The following is a 16,871-nucleotide window of genomic DNA, read 5'->3' on the forward strand; positions in this document are numbered from 1 at the left end:
CAGAAATAAAACTGGAAAATATGAATGGAGTGTATGCTGGAGTGGAACACTCGAGCAAAGATTAATAGCTGATAGCTGATAGCTAATATGGACTGTATGAAGAATGATATGGTGAATGTGGGAAGAGATGCAAGAGGTGTGGTGAAGGAAGGAAGAAAGAGGAAGGAAGAAGGAGGAAGGAAGAAGAAGGAACTATGAGAAGTATGGGAGGTGCGTCAGAGCAGAATCATCAGGATGAAGCTCCCCATGGGGTAGGCGTCAAAGGGCAAGGGCTCAATCAGGGTTCGGCCACCGATGCCCCCATCAACTCCCAACAGAAAGTCATCCGGCCAGGTCCAGTGATCCTCTCACTATTCACCTGGCATTGTTCACTTCCAGTTCCAGGGACCATAATCATGAATCCGTCCCTGCCTTCCACTGCTTCTTTTCCTAAAGCGGCGACGGAAAGCGCAAACCAAGATAGGTTGTTAGCCTTGGTACTTTGCCTGTTGATGTCAGTTCGCTGTTTGTTTGTTTTTGCTTCTTTTTCTTCTGATTTTTCGAAACTCACAACAGATCGAGGAACAGCTGCATGATCCACCGGGAAGATATCAACCCGTGCCATTTTAAGCTTATCAAATCAGAGGTCTGGCTTTCATCTGCGTCTGGAACTGCATAACGACTCAGATAGGGATCAACGTCGTCTTCCCCATTTACTCGGGGAGAAGCCATTTGAACCATGGCAATCCATTCTGACAGGACGCCACAATGTTCCTGCAAGTCACCTTCCGACATTTCTTCGAGTGCTTTCCCGTTGTCGTAAAATGGTGGAACGATTATTTGCGCGTGATCAATTTCCTGTGGCTCGCAGTCTATTAACTGTGGTTGAAGCTTGTTGATAGGCTTGTTTCCTACTCCTATTGTTAGTATGTTGCTGGTATCTCTTTTTTCGGTTCGAAAGCATGGTTACCGTCACCCGGACCCGGGTTGCTTTCCAGGTCGTGGAAGAGCCAGGCCATTGATTGAGTCAAAACATTGGTGAATGCCCATACGATTCTTTCAAAGCCTTTCTTGCCATGTAGCATCGAGGGCAGCCGGAAGTTCAATTCTACCACTGACGACATGATTAGCAAAGATTCGACGAGCCCATTTGCTCTGATTGTACACACAGAATCTTTCCTTTGCATGTTTTCTGCCCCCACTGCGCAAAGCCTTGCCTGTGAGACCTGTTCGTTCATAGAGCTCCTTTCCTAGTTCCATTCGAAGTACCCCTGTTTCGACTCGAGTCAACTTTCGGTTCCGCAACAGCAATACTCTTCCAGCCGCAGCTTCAGGAAAACGAACCATCTTGAAGTGTGAAGACATTATCGGAACCCGAGCGTCCTTCGGATATCATCAAGATATTCCCTGTATCCCAAGTCAGATTGACATCTGTGATGAATTGGACTCTCTGGGCACAAAAGTTGTCTAATGCTTGTGCAATTGACGGCCACTCAAAAATGGAAGAACTTTTGGACTGAATTGGCGGAGGCACACATACCTGACTTGATATATGCATTGAAAAAATCATGCTCAAGCAGAGCTAGAGGAGCCATGAAGACTCGTGCATATCGAGGTTTTTCCAGTTTGGTCTCGAGCGACGGTTTGATCTGTGAGTAAAGCTCCTTTGGCAGAATAACCTCGACCTATACCCAGTGATCAGTTAAAAGGCCTCTTATCTCCCTAACTAAGTCACAGGCCACCTACAGAGTGTACAAATGCATGGTTTTGAATCGTTGAAAAGGGCGATCTCTTGCCCGGTATCTGCTTTGGGTCGATAAACGTTGGCAGTTGAGCAATCGTTGTGAAACACTTTTCACGACGCGATGAATCATCCGCTTCTTGGAGCATTTTGTCCCTGATAGCCTTTGAAGTGATGTTTAATGTCGACAATCGCAACTCTTGAGATCCACGGGGATAATTTTTCAGCCGAAGGATGAGGTCCAATTAAGCTCGGGCTTATCGGACCCATAAGGCTGCCGCTATCAAATGTTCCACATTCCAAGATTGAATTGGAATTTGTGATACTTCAACAAAGAATCATGTAGGAATATTGAACAGGAACTAGATACATTGAGTCTGAATGAGATGCTGATGCGAAATCAAGACAGAAGGTACCAATGAAGTATTAATAGCCTTAGTATTGTGATGACAATAATGACTCAGTGTAGCCTTGCCCTCGTATCGTTTCATAAGAGATATTTCAAAGTTGAACTAAAAGCTCCGTTTCACTTAATTCGTATTGATATTCGACATTTTCTTTCAAGGACTTTCATCGTGTGACCATGAATTTACTGTAGAGCAAACAAGATACAAAGTCAATTGGCACATAATGTATCACACCAGTGCCTATGCCATACGATGTAGGGCTATAGAAGGAAACAGTACATGTAGAATACTCTATTAGTAATTATAATCTACCTGTACTAACCTGATCCATTATGTCTGTGGTGAGATACTTCCTGCGCAGGTGGTGTTTCCTAATATGTAATGATATAAAACGCATTTCAATGTTCTTTTTGTAGATGAGCCAAATGTGTACAAATCTCGCTGACCCAATTTTCTCTACAATATTCTGGTGATCGAAGCCCAAGTTGGGATGCAAAATCCAAATCCCAATCCAAAAGGTAGGCTGAAAAGATTTGATGCCTGAGGCGACCCTTGTGATGGCGGCAACACCCGATAAGGATTCCCTGGCAGTACCGGGGTGCCCAAAGGCGGTATCCGAGTACTCTCCAATTCCGTTCACCCACCGTTCTTTGAATAACACCGAGCCTGAGCTGCTAGGTCCTATCGTTTTTACTTCTGCTTCTGCTGCTGCTTCTGGTTCTGGTTCGAATGCAGGTGGATCTCCAGTCTCGCGCCAATTGCTAGAGGAGGAAGACGAAGAGATGGCGCCTGCTCCGCGTCGCGAGCTCCTACACAAGGATCACTTTTCATTCGTCTTTGACAATGTGAAGACCCAAAACTACTTGGATCCTGTCTCTAAGGGACCAGGCTCCCACACGTAAGTTTGGCTTTTGCGCCAAGGTCAATCGTTCATTTACTGACAAGGGTCTGGAACCACAGGATCCGCACTCTTGCTTGGAACCCCACGGGCCAGCTGATTGCCACTGGCTCAGCAGATCGCACTCTACGAATCTGGAACCCCGAGCGTCCTCATGTACGATACTCGACCGAATTGCGTGGCCACACAGCTGGTATCGAGAAGGCCCTTTTCAATCCAGTCCGCGATGCGGAGCTGGCTAGCTGCTCGGCCGATGGTACAGTGCGCTTCTGGGATGTGCGCTCCAAGACATGTGTGAGCCGTCTAGATGTCGGCGGCGAAGCATTTACACTCTCCTGGTCTGCTGACGGCAGCACAATGATCGTCGGCAAGAAGGTAATCCAGCAGCGCTACGGTTCCGCAGATTTAATCTCGCTCTCATGATAAAGTCACTAACATACGACATGTAAACAGGACGACACCTTAATCCCTGTCTCCGTTGAATTCCCCTCCTCTCCTACCGCTCATCCTGATGGCGCGAACGCTCTCAACCTTCCCTCCTCTACACCCGGCGCAACCACATACACAGCTCTCGACCCTCACCCTCAAACCGTCCAAACAAATGCCACAACCTTCTCCTGGTGCATGCCCACACCCGAGCGTCCGGAGCAACACATATTTGTGACGACTGGAGAGGGAAAGGTCAAAATCATGTCCTACCCCTCTTTTGATATTATGCACACCCTCAACGCCCACACCTCCGCCTGCCTTTCGATTGCGCTTGCCCCAACAGGCCGATACCTTGCAGTTGGTGGAAGCGACGCCCTCATCTCGCTCTGGGACACAACTGACTGGATTTGCCGTCGTACTCTGTCCAGCGAGAATGGTGGCGCTATTCGTGGCGTAAGCTGGAGCTTTGATGGCCGCTACATTGTCGGCGCATGCGACGAGCTTGGGTGTGGTGGGAATGGATTAGAAATCTTCCATGCTGAGTCTGGTGATAAAGTTTATACAATTCCTACTGCCGGCATCAATGCTGGTGTTTCTGCCGTTGCGTGGCATCCCTCTCGCTACTGGCTGGCTTACTCAACTACCACTGATGGACCTGGTAGCTCCAGCGCTGGAGGCTTGAAGATTGTCGGTGCTGCTGGAGGTGGCCTGTAATCTTAAGCATTATGTTATCCTTCCTCTTCTTCGGCAAGGTTCCCTTTTTTTTTACCTCTGACCCGATGATGTAGATTATTGTCAGAAATTTTCATGAATGGACGTATTGAAAAAGACATTAAAAGTAAGATCAATGGGTTTCTTATCGTTTGGATGTAATACTGTAGTGGTTGGCTAGTAACATGAGTTGGCAGGTCCCAAAAACTCCCATTTCAACAGTATGAGTGAAGATTTCCGCCCCAAAAAAAGACCGTTCATTCGTTCGTCATCAAATCATTGAGCAGGGGAGGTCAATGGAATACTCTCCGCTGCTACTTTAATCGGAAATTGGGACAAGAACATTGCAAAGGAATTTGCAGCGCCGTGGTTGGTAAATCAACCTCGGGGAAAGAAGATACTCAGCCCAAGCCTATCGTAATGAGTGACCCAATATTTGCCGAACCAGGAGACCAATTCATGTATATCAATCTCAGCCTGGGGGCGAGGAAAAGCGAAGGCAAAAGTGAAGTATCCAATAGGATGACGAGTCTGCTTCAGGTCACAGGCGATGTATCGACCGGGGTCGATAAAGGTCTTGATGGGTCGTTCTACTTAGTGAGAGCCGAGGATCTCGGGTTTTGAGCAGGTTGGTTAGACACAAAGCCCAGCGCCTCATGTCTTCCGTACAGTAGCAACATGAGAGATTTCATTTGTTGCAACCTTGGAACAATCTCAAGCGTGATGACTTGTTGATATCGGATATTATTCAACAAAGGCCCTTTCATAAGAAAGTATATTCCACCACATGCTGGGCTCACGATGGCCGCCAGTTCTCCCAGCCAGCGTTGTTCCCATTTGAGCCCTGAATTTGGCTATTCAGCATTTGAGCCCACTGAGATTCACTGAAAGTATCCATGTTCAAGTTTCCAAAGTCCTCATTGCCGGTTTCCAGATTTTGGGTGGGAAGGTCCCACACAGAGGGCATAGAAAAGATTTCCGACGCTCCCGTGGGAAGTGGCGGGCTAACAGAGCTGCTTGGATAAAACCGACTAGCCATAGAACCCAAATCAGTGGCCTGTGGGTTTGTGTTTCCTTGTGGCATGATGGTTGGATTGATTTTGTCAAAGGATCGGGCCGACCCCTGACTCCGATATACCGAGTTTGTCTTTTGCTGCTTGTTTCCGGGTGATAGGTCTTCGGCACCGTTAATTGAATAAGAGGTGTTGGAGGATGAATTCAAGGTTGAGGGGGTGGGATGGTCTGAAGGTGGGTTATTTTTATCGCTGAGGTTGCCGAAATCAGGTGGGAAATCCATGTCCATATCGACAATGGCCCCTTGTGGCCCGGCTCGGTCCATTTTTGAAGCTGTCGCCTGAGTGGATGTTCCCGGATAATGACACATGTCTTCGCCATTAAAGTCGGATTCTGCGCTGAGCTGTGTCGTGGAGTCCCTGCTCCGGCTAGGGAGGGACGTCGTCATATCAGCAGGCATGGGCTGTTGATTGCCACCGCGATTGGTACTTTGTTGGGGAGGCTCATTATTTGCGGTTTCATGTGTTTGACGGACGTCGTACATAGGAGCACATTCGATATTTTCGTGGCAGTATGGTTGCTATAATGAATGGGGTTAGCTTCGATGAGTCCCTGAGGAACAAGCCAGGGAAACATACTACCATAGAATGTGCAGCGCACATGTTTGTTTTTTGTCTATCGTCCAAAGCGCGAATGCCAGTTCCATCAAGATCCACATCTAATTGAACAAGAAAGGACTCGGTCAAAGGATTTTTGTTCTTCAACGCATTCAGAGCGGAGACGAGAAATTGTAATGAGGACTGAACACTCGAATCCTCTGGCCGGGATTTGAGATATTGCACAAAGACACGAGCAGCAATATAGAGACAAAAAGACATGAAAGGATTTAGCTGCAAAATGTTAGTGTAAAAGATTCTGGGCAAAGAATCTCAGAGAAACTCACGTTCGTCAAATCAACGTGGCTGATCATCTTCATAGTACTCGAAATCTGGTTCGCGGCAACAAGGCATCTGCGCTTACTCTCGGTCGTAATCTGATTCGGCATCTTGTTCTTTTCTGCCTTGAATATTGCCGCTTGGTGAAGACATATGGTTGAAGTATGGATGCTCATGTTGGCGAAAATGACGTTCACGTCCGACATACCACTTGGAAGTCGGAGATGATCAGGCAACGAGAGCGAAATGTGCAGAAGAATGTTATCGTGGCTTCTGTGGCGCTTCCAAAACTCCCCATTGAGGTCATGATCGTTGTCTTGGGGCTGAGGCCGATGGATGTGTACGAGGTTACGACCGAAAAGGCTTGCCAAAACCACCACGCATGCAAAAGGGGCTAGGGTGGAAACACCATCTCCAGTGATGATATCGTTCAGATGAAGTGTTCGTTGTGGCTTGCTCTTGGTGAAAGATTCTTCAGATGCGGGGAGATTGGTCCTGATCTGATTGTCGTCAGTTTATCGTCTTCTACGCCATGTAGAGGGTTTAAAGAAGATATACTGACATCGTTCTCATCAATAAGAATGGGCCAACCGGTTCCAACACTCGAATATCTATCTGTGGCAAATGCGCCCCAAAACACTCTCCTGCGTTCTTCGCGCTCTGTCCAATCTCTCGGTGGTAAGATGGATTGTTTCACGTCGAGACCAACACCATCAAGCCGATTCAATCCCAGCATCAGTGCGAGTCTGGCAGCTTTACCAACGCTCAGCCAGGCTCGTGGGAAGAAGATCATTCGGAATTCATATGTTCCAATGAATATCCATGTTTGGCAATGTGCTAAGCTGACGATGTTCTCTCCGAATCCTTTCATTTCGTCCATTTCGGCATATTTGCGTGCCCGCTGGTAGAAATGATTATGCAGAAAGAAGTACTTGTCACTGACAGATGCGGCATTGCACCACATAATGTATCGCAGGCAAATCGGTGGTCGCATATTAGGGGCAAGAGTCAAGGCTGCAAAGTAACGTGGGCGGTGGATGATGGGCATCGTTGGATAGATTTTCTCAAAGAATATGGCTTCCCTGTGTGGCACGATTGTATTAGAGGCCAGTTCCAGTAGAAAGCCGAGCGAAACACGTACAGTTCATCGATCACGTCCTGTGAAGGAAGAGGTTCCTCCAACCCTAAACTGATCAAGTCCCATTGAGGGTTGCCGCCACCCTGAGTGGTGAGCGGCGGATATAAAATTTGATTTGGCTGGCCTGCGCCAGCCAAAGAGGAGAACGAGTTATCCATGTTGCCTCCAATGCCTCCCAGTCCTCCTAGGCCCGAGAGGTCAGGCAAGTCCAGTATAGATTCATCGGCGATGGGCGCTGTGAATGCATTCTCCGATGGTTGAGGTGGGGAGGTTCGTTGGTTGGGCTCCGGATCCTGGCCTTTGAGAAGAGTCTCTACTTGAGCTGACACGAACATGACCATTAACATACGGCTCACTGTCAATATAGCATTTGGGACATGGATTCGTACCTAATCGCGCTTCAAGCTGCTTGACATATCCGCGCTTTGGGCCACTCTTCTTGCGCACTTCATCGTAAGAGCATTCATGTCCCAATCGTGAGCAAGTCCCACAGCTTGGGCGTCTCCCATCACACCTGAGTTTCCTCCTCCGACAGACAACACATGCGATGCGCTTGGGGCGGGGGACGAAGTTGCCTTCCCCGGTACTAGCGCTTTCGGCAGCGACGCCATTTTCAGCGCGCATGAATTCCATTTGAGAAAGGTCAGATTCTGCAGAAAGTTGCGACGATTCGGGTCCAGAATTGGACGGCGGAAGTGCCGCCATAGCGGGCTTGATTGCAGATGATGCTACGATGCAGTGGCTGAGTAATTCAAGTGGATGAATGAATGGCCAATTCTTGTTTGTCCCCGCGCAAAACTTTTTGGTGGAATGACGCGTGTAGGATAAACCGAAGGCCTCAACATGCCAGGAAACCCCAAGTGTTTGTCAATTATGCCGAGGTTGGTGATGTGAAAAGAAAGTTCTATGGATGACGAAAGTTCGTATCAGGAGAGGCCGAGTGTTTCCACCCCAACTTGTTGTATGAAGAGCTAAACCAGAGAACCCCTATTTTTGATTTCGATGAGATTCCAACGAGATCCATGGAAAAGAGCTAAATTTCTATTCTAATATTCTAATCTCCTGTAAGAGCGTTGACAGGTGCGCTCAAGCAGAGAGAGCCACGCACCAGCGAGGTTGCCTGGAGGCTTGGCACGCATCTACAGGATATTTATGATTATCTATGATTATCTATCTACAGAGCTGAAACATATTACTGTCGAAACAAGTTTGAAAATCTATTTTCTTTCGCTTCGAGTGTATGTGGCCTCGAGCCATCGTACTGTACAGTGCCCATTGCCCGAGTTTCAGCCAGATGGCAGATGCGCAAAACAAGAATTTCCAAATAGCGCGTGGTCGAAAAAATGATGAGATATTTGATGTTTCAGAACACAAGAGAAGATATGGTACAGTCATCCCCTGCGCGGTAGGGATGAGGTATAGGGTGAGGAGGTACAGATGGTTCAGAGACAAAGCATAGTGAAATGGCAAAGCAACATCATCTCTAGTTGTATCCACGACGGCGTTTTCCTTGGTTGCGAGGTCTGGCGTGAACAACAGCCTTGTTGATCTTCCACTTCGGGCGGGTCTTGTAGCCGGATTTGGTCTAGAGGTGAAAATGAGAAGTCAGTCCCACGGGAGTTCAGAAGGTGCAAAACAAAAGGAAATACATACCGGAATACCCCAAGGACTCTTCGGGTCGACATTACCCTTGGACTTTCCTCGTCCACCACCGTGAGGATGGTCCATAGCGTTCATGGCCAGACCACGCACCGTCGGACGAATGTTGAGCCAACGCGAGCGACCGGCCTTTCCGAGCTGAGTATATTGGTAGTTAGGGTTGCTGGTGATACCAACAGTAGCGCAGCAGTCCTTGTGAATGAGCCGAGTCTCGCCACTTGAAAGACGGACAGTAATGTGCTGGGCCAGGCGCTCCTGCTTCTGCTGCTCGCGCTGCGACAAGGGCTTCTTTTCGGCCTCGGGCTGTTCGTCTTGAATCGTTTCCTGGCGCGAGTCACTGCCCTTGGCTACAACGGTAGCATAAGTTCCAGCACTCCGACACAGTTGGCCACCCTTCCCGGGTCGCAATCCCACGTTGAAAACCAATGTTCCCACCGGAACCATGTGCAACGGCAGACAATTTCCTCTCCAGGCGGTTCTAGCGGCGAGCACACCGGGATCGACAGCGCTGCCCATGCTCTTCCACAAATCTTCAGGAATTCCAGACATATAACTCTGGACCACGTCGCCGGCGCGCATCCCATCCGCCGCGAGAATGTAGCTCAACTTGCCAGTCTCCTTACTAGCGGTCAATGCAATGTGTGCAGTGCGGCCGGGATCATACTCGATACGCTCAACTGTATGCGGCCCTGGGGCCATGCGCAGAAAATCGATTGTTCGAATTCGACGCTTGGCACCACCTCCATGATGGCGGACAGTAACTCGGCCAGAGTTGTTTCGACCACCCTTAGCGTGGCCACGCTTGGGGAATGTTAATTTGTGCACTGGGCGTCCCTTCCACAGATGGTCATTCACAGGACGCCGCAGATGTCTGATACCGGGGGTGCGCGGAGTGTAGGTACGCAACTGAATGCCAGCAGCATCGCGGCTGGGGGGGAGCGAATGAAACGTTCGGGTCGATAAAAGTGTTGACTGGTGTTTCGATAGACTTGGGCTTGTTCTTCTCAATTTCATTCATAACCGTCGAATAGCCACGAACCGGCAAAGGCAGAGAGGGTAGACACCTAAAGGGCAGCCGAATGCCCCGTAGGGCAATTCGGGGTTGGAGCATTGCTGCCAAAGAAAGGGGGGAGGGAAAAGACGGATTTTGAATGAAGCAGTTGAAAATTAAGGAGGGATGAAAGTCAAACGTCAATGGAGCAGACCGACAAAGACTCAACAGCTCCTCACCTCTACTTTGTAGATATGCACCGGACTCTCCATAGGAACAAAAAGTTCACCGGCCACGTGACTTTGGTCCTGCACCGCCTCACGCACCGCCACATATAAAATGAGGCAGGTGTCTGATCACGGGAATTTCATTTGACTTATGTCAGATTCGATGCACGTGACCCTTTGTTACAAGATTCGATACATACAAGACCGAAACGTCGTCGTTGTCGGAGCAACCACTTTATTTACTCATTGCCATACTTACGCGTATCTCCCTTCATTGCTAGATCTACTTTTCTCAACCTATCTCAGCACATCTTTTTCTTGTTTCTATTCTGCTCTTCATTGCTCAACTCAATTCTTCATTTCACTAATTTTTTTAAAAGAAAAGGGCGCGAACGTCAATTAAGAGATCCACGCGACTGGCTGAGTGGGGCTGCTTGTTTTCCACGCTAAGCCACAGTACTAGGGCCAAACATCGCCTTTTGCCCTCAAGCTCTGTTCCTTTTCCCTCATCATTCCAGTTAGAGCTACCCTTCCATCTTCCCCCCACTCCCCTACTAACAGATTATCGCGTGTGGATTCCTGGTGTACAGTGTCTTCAGATCATTCTGTATCGTTTGACATCTTTTTCCCCTGATTCGCGCGCCATTTGATCTTCAGAACGAGGGTTCTGCGCGGTCTTGATACACATCAACATAGTCCAGTTTGAGCCGTAATTATCGACTCATATCATCTCCACCTGTCTGAAAGCTACCTCTGCCTACTGGCATTGTAGTTTCTGCAGAACAACCGCATTTTCACGCGTGGTAGGTGCACCTTCTCAATCCTCTGGTATGAGGTCCCCACCGCGGTAATGTCGATTGGAATGCTGACCCAATTTCATGAGCAGGACAAGAATCATTATATTCCTGTCCCCTTTCCTCCCTTTCTACGCGTCGCTTTCCTTTTATTATCTTCACGATGCCTCAGGTAAGCAATCTGTAGCCTTGCCAAAACACGCGTTTGATGTCCTGGTCGCGGGAGATCTGAATCATAGCCTTGAGATTTGGTTACCTCCTTGACCTTACTGGACTGGCCACTGACTCCACTGCAGGCCCGCAGCCTTCGTACCAGAGGCACGATGAATGAGAACGATGAGAACGGTCCGTCAGCGCGTGTGACCCGGGCCAAGGCAGCCGCCCTGACCACCGATGCCACTGCCGCTGGAGCCAGAAAGACCCTGCAGACCAAGCGAACGACGTCGACCACCACGGCCACAGGAACCCAACGTTCCCGTGCTGCCCTCGGTGACGTCAGCAATGTCAACAAGACGGAGGTTGCTGAGACGAAAGCTGGGAAGAAACCGGTCGCTGCCAAGGCCGGTTTGACCTCAAAGGCAACTGTTCAGACCGGGGGTGTTCAAAAACTTAGCCGCAACAACTCGTCACGAACTGCGACACGATCGGCCCTCCAACCACGCGACTCGAACAAAAAGACCGGTGCCAACGCCCATAAGCGTCCGCCGCTGAAGGATACGTCCATCCAAGCGGATGAGCCTCCCCGCAAGAAGCCCGAGCTTGAGCGAAAGACCCGAACTAGCGAGAAGATCGTGGAAGAGCCAGCTGTGACGGAGGCAGAGGTTAGCGTGAAGGATGCTCTGAATGACGCTGTGCAAGATCTGGACACTGAGGACTTGGATGACCCATTGATGGCTGCTGAATACGTGGTTGAAATTTTCGAGTATCTTAAGGACCTTGAGATCATGACTCTGCCCAACCCTGATTACATCGACCATCAGCCCGACCTTGAATGGAAGATGCGTGGGATCCTTGTTGACTGGCTTATCGAAGTGCACACCCGTTTCCGTCTCCTCCCTGAGACCCTGTTCCTTGCTGTCAACATCATTGATCGGTTCCTGTCCGCTGAAGTTGTCGCCCTTGATCGTCTTCAGCTCGTTGGTGTTACCGCCATGTTCATTGCCTCCAAGTATGAGGAGGTGCTCTCTCCTCACGTCGCCAATTTCAGCCATGTCGCCGATGAGACCTTCTCGGACAAGGAGATTCTCGATGCCGAACGTCACGTCCTCGCGACCCTCGAGTACAACATGAGCTTCCCCAACCCCATGAACTTCCTGCGACGTATCTCTAAGGCCGATAATTATGATATCCAAACCCGCACTCTGGGCAAGTACTTGATGGAGATTAGTCTCCTGGATCACCGCTTCATGGGCTTCCCCCAGAGCCACATCTCCGCCGCAGCAATGTATCTTGCACGTCTCATTCTCGAGCGTGGACCTTGGGTATGTCGCAATGCGTTTCGCCTGTTCACACAGCACAACTAACTTCTCATAGGATTCCACTCTCGCTCACTACTCAGGATACACTGAAGAGGAGATCGATCCCGTCTTCCAGTTGATGATTGATTATCTCCACCGCCCTGTCTCTCACGAAGCCTTCTTTAAGAAATACGCCAGCAAGAAGTTCCTAAAGGGTAAGCATCATTGATAAAACTTCTTCGTCCGAGATGTCATACTGATCAGTCTCCCAGCCTCTATCTTGACTCGCCAATGGGCCAAGAAATATCACCACCTTTACGTCGACGGCTCTGAGCAGAGCAGTTACGCCAAGGATGAACAGTAATTGTACCATTTACGATGTCATGCTACTCCTGTCTCGCCAACGTCGATGCCTTTCATGACTCCCTAGGGCCTTGCGACGACTTGAGCAGGGAAATCGAATTCCTACATATGTTGGCATCTCATTGTGCTGGTATTCACTTCACTACCTTTTGCATATTCTTACGACGACTTGATTGAATTTCTGCGCTTTCCGCATTTGTCTTCTGTGATGGGGTGTTCGGCGCTCGGTCCTGTGTGCTATTGTTTTCTTCTCTTACTCCTACATCTTCAACCTCGGCTTGCTTGTTTTCCGTGCATCAGCATCTGTGCCCCGCCTGCCTTGGTATCTCTTACATTCTCGTGAATCGTGTTTCAGGCGTCAGGACCTATTTTTTCTCTTCCTTCAAATCGCAATTTTACCTTTCGCCCTGATTCGCCTTTCACTTAGGTTGGGCGGTTGGGCGGTGCAGTGGTATCCTCTTTGGATCACTTTTTTTTTGTTTATCATGCAAGTTCCGAAGGCTTGCACATTTGCGTGGCATTGCGAATTGGAAGTCTTTTGTGAAGCCAAGGTGGCTATGGTTTTTTTTTTTTTCTCGGGTGTCTCTCATTTCATGAGCTGGAAGATTCAATTGGTTACCAACTTGAGTCTTCCCAGACAGGCAAGATTGATATCAGATGGACGGTCGAGGTAATCGGTGACAAGTTGGACCGGTTCTGTTTTGTTCAAAATAGTTGGATTTCTAACGTTGGATCCGTGTGTATGGCGTGCTTATTAAAACCATTTCTTTTTTTATTCCTTTGGGGTGCAAAGTATAATATCTGGGGTTGTAAAGGCGTTCAGTTAAGCTTATGCTTAGCCGAGGTTGGTCCAAGGTTAATCCCGGTGAGCCGCTGAATCACCTTGGGATCAACCTCCATCTTGTTTACTACCATACCTAGTTACATCCATCTTTGGGGCTGATACTGAACCATGCTCATGATCCCACACTCAGACTGAATAAACAGATCATTCTATCCGATCATGGATTCCATTGCACCCCCGCCGTGTCCGTTCTGCAACATCGCCTCAGCATACCCCCCCAGCCCCCTTCAATGACCCTGAGTCCCATCCAATCTCTACTGCCTCGGACTCAAGTCCATTGTCCTATGTGATCCTCTCCACTGAGCATGTTCTTGCCTTTTTGGACATTATGCCGCTTACCCGTGGCCATGTCCTAGTAGCGCCAAGACACCATTACAAGTTGCTAGGAGACATGGGTGTTCAAGCAGGACAGGAGGTGCGTACATATTTCCCATCGGGTTATCTCTAACAGTTCCAAAAAAAAAAAAAAAATACTTCTTTGGCTGATTCTCGTCTTTGATTTGACGCATAGATGGGGAAATGGCTGCCTATTATTTCCAGGGTTGTAACAAAGACTGTATTTGGCGACGATCCTGATAGACATTGGAATGTCGTGCAGAACAATGGTATGTCTTTTTTCTAATTTTCTTCCATTTCCCCCTTAAAGCGTTAGGGTTTGGTGTGTTTCTACTCCGTACGCTGTATCATGTTACCCCTTATGTATGTATCGATCTTGGCATTCAAGGAGGTTGAACACCCCTGACCGATGTCTTTTTTTATTTGTCACTAAACTAAAATGGCATCAACGTTCATGAGCCACCTTGCCGTCACATCCTTAGGGAATAGGCAAGCGACAATCATCTAACTGAGTGATAGGCGAAAGAGCAGCACAGGTAGTACCCCACGTCCATTTCCACATCATCCCACGTCCTGCTCAAGGGGCCAATCAGAGAACAAGTTTTGCTATGTTCGGCCGTGGGCAGAGAGAGGAGCTCGACGATGACGAGGCTGAGGCCTTGGCTCGTGAGTTGAGAATCGAGCTAGCTGAGGAAGTCAAACGAATTCAGAGGGACGAGGGCGTGGACTTGGCTGCAGACTTGCTTCCAGAAGGAAGCCAGCGAGGGAAACTGTGAAGTACGCTGTATCTGGTATTTTCTTTTCTTTCTGCATCTGATCGTTTGTCCAATACTCGGGTTATCCGCTGTATATAGGCCTTTCTGTTGCGCAATTTTTTCAAGCTCCCGAGCTAAGGCTAGGCTAGGTAGCTTCTTATCTGATGATATGCTAGTCTGGGTTCTTATTCTGTCGTTTTTTGGTCCTTGTCGACTCGGGTGCCGTGGCCTCGGAGCATATGCTGGTTCAACAAATTAGCCAAGTACTGAGTCATCAACCTCTAAATGATACGTACCATTCGGCGGAATGCATTGAGATCATCAGCACTAGTACCCTCATCATCAATCTTTTTCCGGGCCAGTGTGGTATCCGACAATTGTCCCTCAGGTAGACGACGGTAAGTTATAAGTCGGCGAGACCCTATGCGACAGAAAATCAGCCAATCTTTTTCGTCAAGATTGTATCATAAAGCGCGTCACTTACAGGTGTTGAAATGCTGAACAGAGATGCTGACAATCTCGAGGTTCTGATGCATGGGAACAGGGAATTCGGTTTTCTCGTCATTGGTTGTAGGCATCCACATTGACAAACGGCCATTGGGAACCAAGGAGCGAACAGCAAAGTTAAGGACGTCGTTCTGCAGGGCCTCGAAACCATAAGGCTTCTTGGGGGGAACAAAACCAGGTCGGCTATAGGTCAAAGTCAGAATTATAAACCGGCAGTGGAAGCAAAATAACATACAGATAGGCGGGAACGCCATCAATGATCACATTGACCGCAGGTTTTCCCTTGCGATTTCCCAAAACCCGAAGTCCTTCACGCACACCGTATGGTGGATCGCAAACGATGCCATCAAGGACGGCAGTTCTCCGCAGTGGCGTGTTGGTAAGATCGGATGTGAACGTATCAAGAAATTTACTCTTGATCCCATATTGGTCAAAATTCTCATATATGCCCAGTTTTCCGCTCTCTTTGCCACGGAAACTGCGGCCATCAATGTCTGCGCCCAGAGTCAGTGCTCCGAAATGCGAAGCAGCAATTATGAAACTTCCAGTTCCGACAAATGGGTCGAAGAACAATTTTCCTGGTGCTGCAAGAGCCATGTTCGCCGTGATGAGACTCAACTCCGCATCCATGGAAGTCGTGCTGATATAACGACGCTTCTTGAGGTCGTACTTGAGCACATCCTCGCGACAGCTATCGGCAATCTTGCGGCTGAGGTAGATCTTCCGCGGATCCTCCGTTCGCGACACACCCGAGACAGAGACTTCGAAATCGTCGATGTACTCCTCCATGACGAAAAACTCCTCATCGGGGTTCTTTAGCCGGATCGGGCCTTTGAACCCCATGTATGAGAATGATCTGATGATCTCTCCTTTCTGGAGATGGCTGCGCGTTCCCGCGAAGTAGTCAATTGTGAATTTGAATGGGACATCATTGTAGTCGTTCCAGCGATGCTGAGTTCGTCGACGAACATCTGCATGCAGCTCTTCATAATTGGTGCCTTCGCCCCATAGCTCGAAGATATCCTTGACCAGAATACTGCGCTTGGCAACTGCCCGCGCGGCAGCTTCATCTGGTAGTCTTACGACACAATATGGTGACTGGGCATGTCAGTCAAAATTTCTGCAAATGGAGGATGATCATGCAATAATTAAGAAAGGGGTATCATCATTATAGAACAATGTCCATGGAATAGTTTGAATGCTTCCAAACTAGATGGAAAGGGTATCATACATATTCATTGTAGGTGATGATTTCGATGTCAACGCCTGCGAGTGTGGCACAGGCTTGAATTTCCGGCCGTCGGAAGGTCTCATGGAGCTGGGCGAACCGAACCAGATAATCCATGACTAGAGAGATGAATATATGTCTGATTTTTATTATGGATATCTCTTGTAACAGCAGGAGTTCATGTAATTTGTTGTATTCAAGGCGGGGTGTTGCGGGTTGAGATTTTTTTTTTTTTCCCTCGGGTCTTCAAAAATATACTCCACGGACACAGAGACAGTGTGAATCTATGTCAACGAAAATTTGATTGATTTTCCAACTACAATATACAACTAAAAATGATTCTTGCGCCCTTGGAATATGATTAGAATGATTAGATTACAAAAGGCTGGAGAGCTGGACAGGATAATTGAACAATATGTGTAGATTGAACGATTGAACTACAAATCGATGAAAGCCAA

At 48.4% G+C, this 16,871-nt stretch overlaps 7 protein-coding genes across 7 annotated transcripts; 3 read left to right on the forward strand and 4 right to left on the reverse strand.

The window, feature by feature from the left end:
- Nucleotides 1-277: 277 nt before the first annotated feature.
- On the reverse strand, nt 278-1,869 carry N7500_002320 (ribonuclease P protein subunit p40; the record flags this gene model as incomplete). Its single annotated transcript, XM_056673466.1, has 7 exons — nt 278-485; nt 551-890; nt 950-1,093; nt 1,149-1,250; nt 1,324-1,386; nt 1,520-1,664; nt 1,726-1,869. The coding sequence occupies 7 exons, from the start codon at nt 1,867-1,869 to the stop codon at nt 278-280; spliced, it is 1,146 nt and encodes a 381-aa protein (XP_056533991.1).
- Nucleotides 1,870-2,684: 815 nt separating this feature from the next.
- N7500_002321 (uncharacterized protein) lies at nt 2,685-4,168 on the forward strand (the record flags this gene model as incomplete). Its single annotated transcript, XM_056673467.1, has 3 exons — nt 2,685-3,025; nt 3,088-3,400; nt 3,479-4,168. 3 exons carry the CDS (start codon nt 2,685-2,687, stop codon nt 4,166-4,168), a joined length of 1,344 nt encoding a protein of 447 aa, XP_056533992.1.
- Nucleotides 4,169-4,961: 793 nt separating this feature from the next.
- On the reverse strand, nt 4,962-7,957 carry N7500_002322 (putative C6 transcription factor Prf; the record flags this gene model as incomplete). Its single annotated transcript, XM_056673468.1, has 6 exons — nt 4,962-5,759; nt 5,818-6,069; nt 6,123-6,614; nt 6,677-7,196; nt 7,256-7,574; nt 7,642-7,957. The coding sequence occupies 6 exons, from the start codon at nt 7,955-7,957 to the stop codon at nt 4,962-4,964; spliced, it is 2,697 nt and encodes an 898-aa protein (XP_056533993.1).
- Nucleotides 7,958-8,717: 760 nt separating this feature from the next.
- Nucleotides 8,718-10,022, reverse strand: N7500_002323 (mitochondrial 54S ribosomal protein uL2m; the record flags this gene model as incomplete). The annotated part of the gene is made up of 3 exons (XM_056673469.1): nt 8,718-8,837; nt 8,906-9,817; nt 9,861-10,022. The coding sequence occupies 3 exons, from the start codon at nt 10,020-10,022 to the stop codon at nt 8,736-8,738; spliced, it is 1,176 nt and encodes a 391-aa protein (XP_056533994.1). The 3' UTR covers nt 8,718-8,735.
- Nucleotides 10,023-11,086: 1,064 nt separating this feature from the next.
- Nucleotides 11,087-12,744, forward strand: N7500_002324 (B-type cyclin nimE; the record flags this gene model as incomplete). Its single annotated transcript, XM_056673470.1, has 4 exons — nt 11,087-11,095; nt 11,220-12,404; nt 12,457-12,595; nt 12,653-12,744. The coding sequence occupies 4 exons, from the start codon at nt 11,087-11,089 to the stop codon at nt 12,742-12,744; spliced, it is 1,425 nt and encodes a 474-aa protein (XP_056533995.1).
- Nucleotides 12,745-13,732: 988 nt separating this feature from the next.
- N7500_002325 (HIT family protein) lies at nt 13,733-14,699 on the forward strand (the record flags this gene model as incomplete). Its single annotated transcript, XM_056673471.1, has 3 exons — nt 13,733-14,002; nt 14,099-14,192; nt 14,443-14,699. Coding segments are annotated over 3 exons (621 nt in total), but the record flags the coding sequence as incomplete, so codon positions are not given.
- A 164-nt stretch (nt 14,700-14,863) lies between these two features.
- On the reverse strand, nt 14,864-16,530 carry N7500_002326 (tRNA (guanine-N2-)-methyltransferase; the record flags this gene model as incomplete). The annotated part of the gene is made up of 5 exons (XM_056673472.1): nt 14,864-14,920; nt 14,975-15,099; nt 15,163-15,368; nt 15,421-16,283; nt 16,417-16,530. 5 exons carry the CDS (start codon nt 16,528-16,530, stop codon nt 14,864-14,866), a joined length of 1,365 nt encoding a protein of 454 aa, XP_056533997.1.
- Between the last annotated feature and the right edge of the window lie 341 nt (nt 16,531-16,871).

Source organism: Penicillium coprophilum, assembly GCF_028826855.1.
Source record: "Penicillium coprophilum strain IBT 35676 chromosome Unknown utg000002l_segment0_segment1, whole genome shotgun sequence".
Lineage (NCBI taxonomy): Eukaryota > Fungi > Ascomycota > Eurotiomycetes > Eurotiales > Aspergillaceae > Penicillium > Penicillium coprophilum.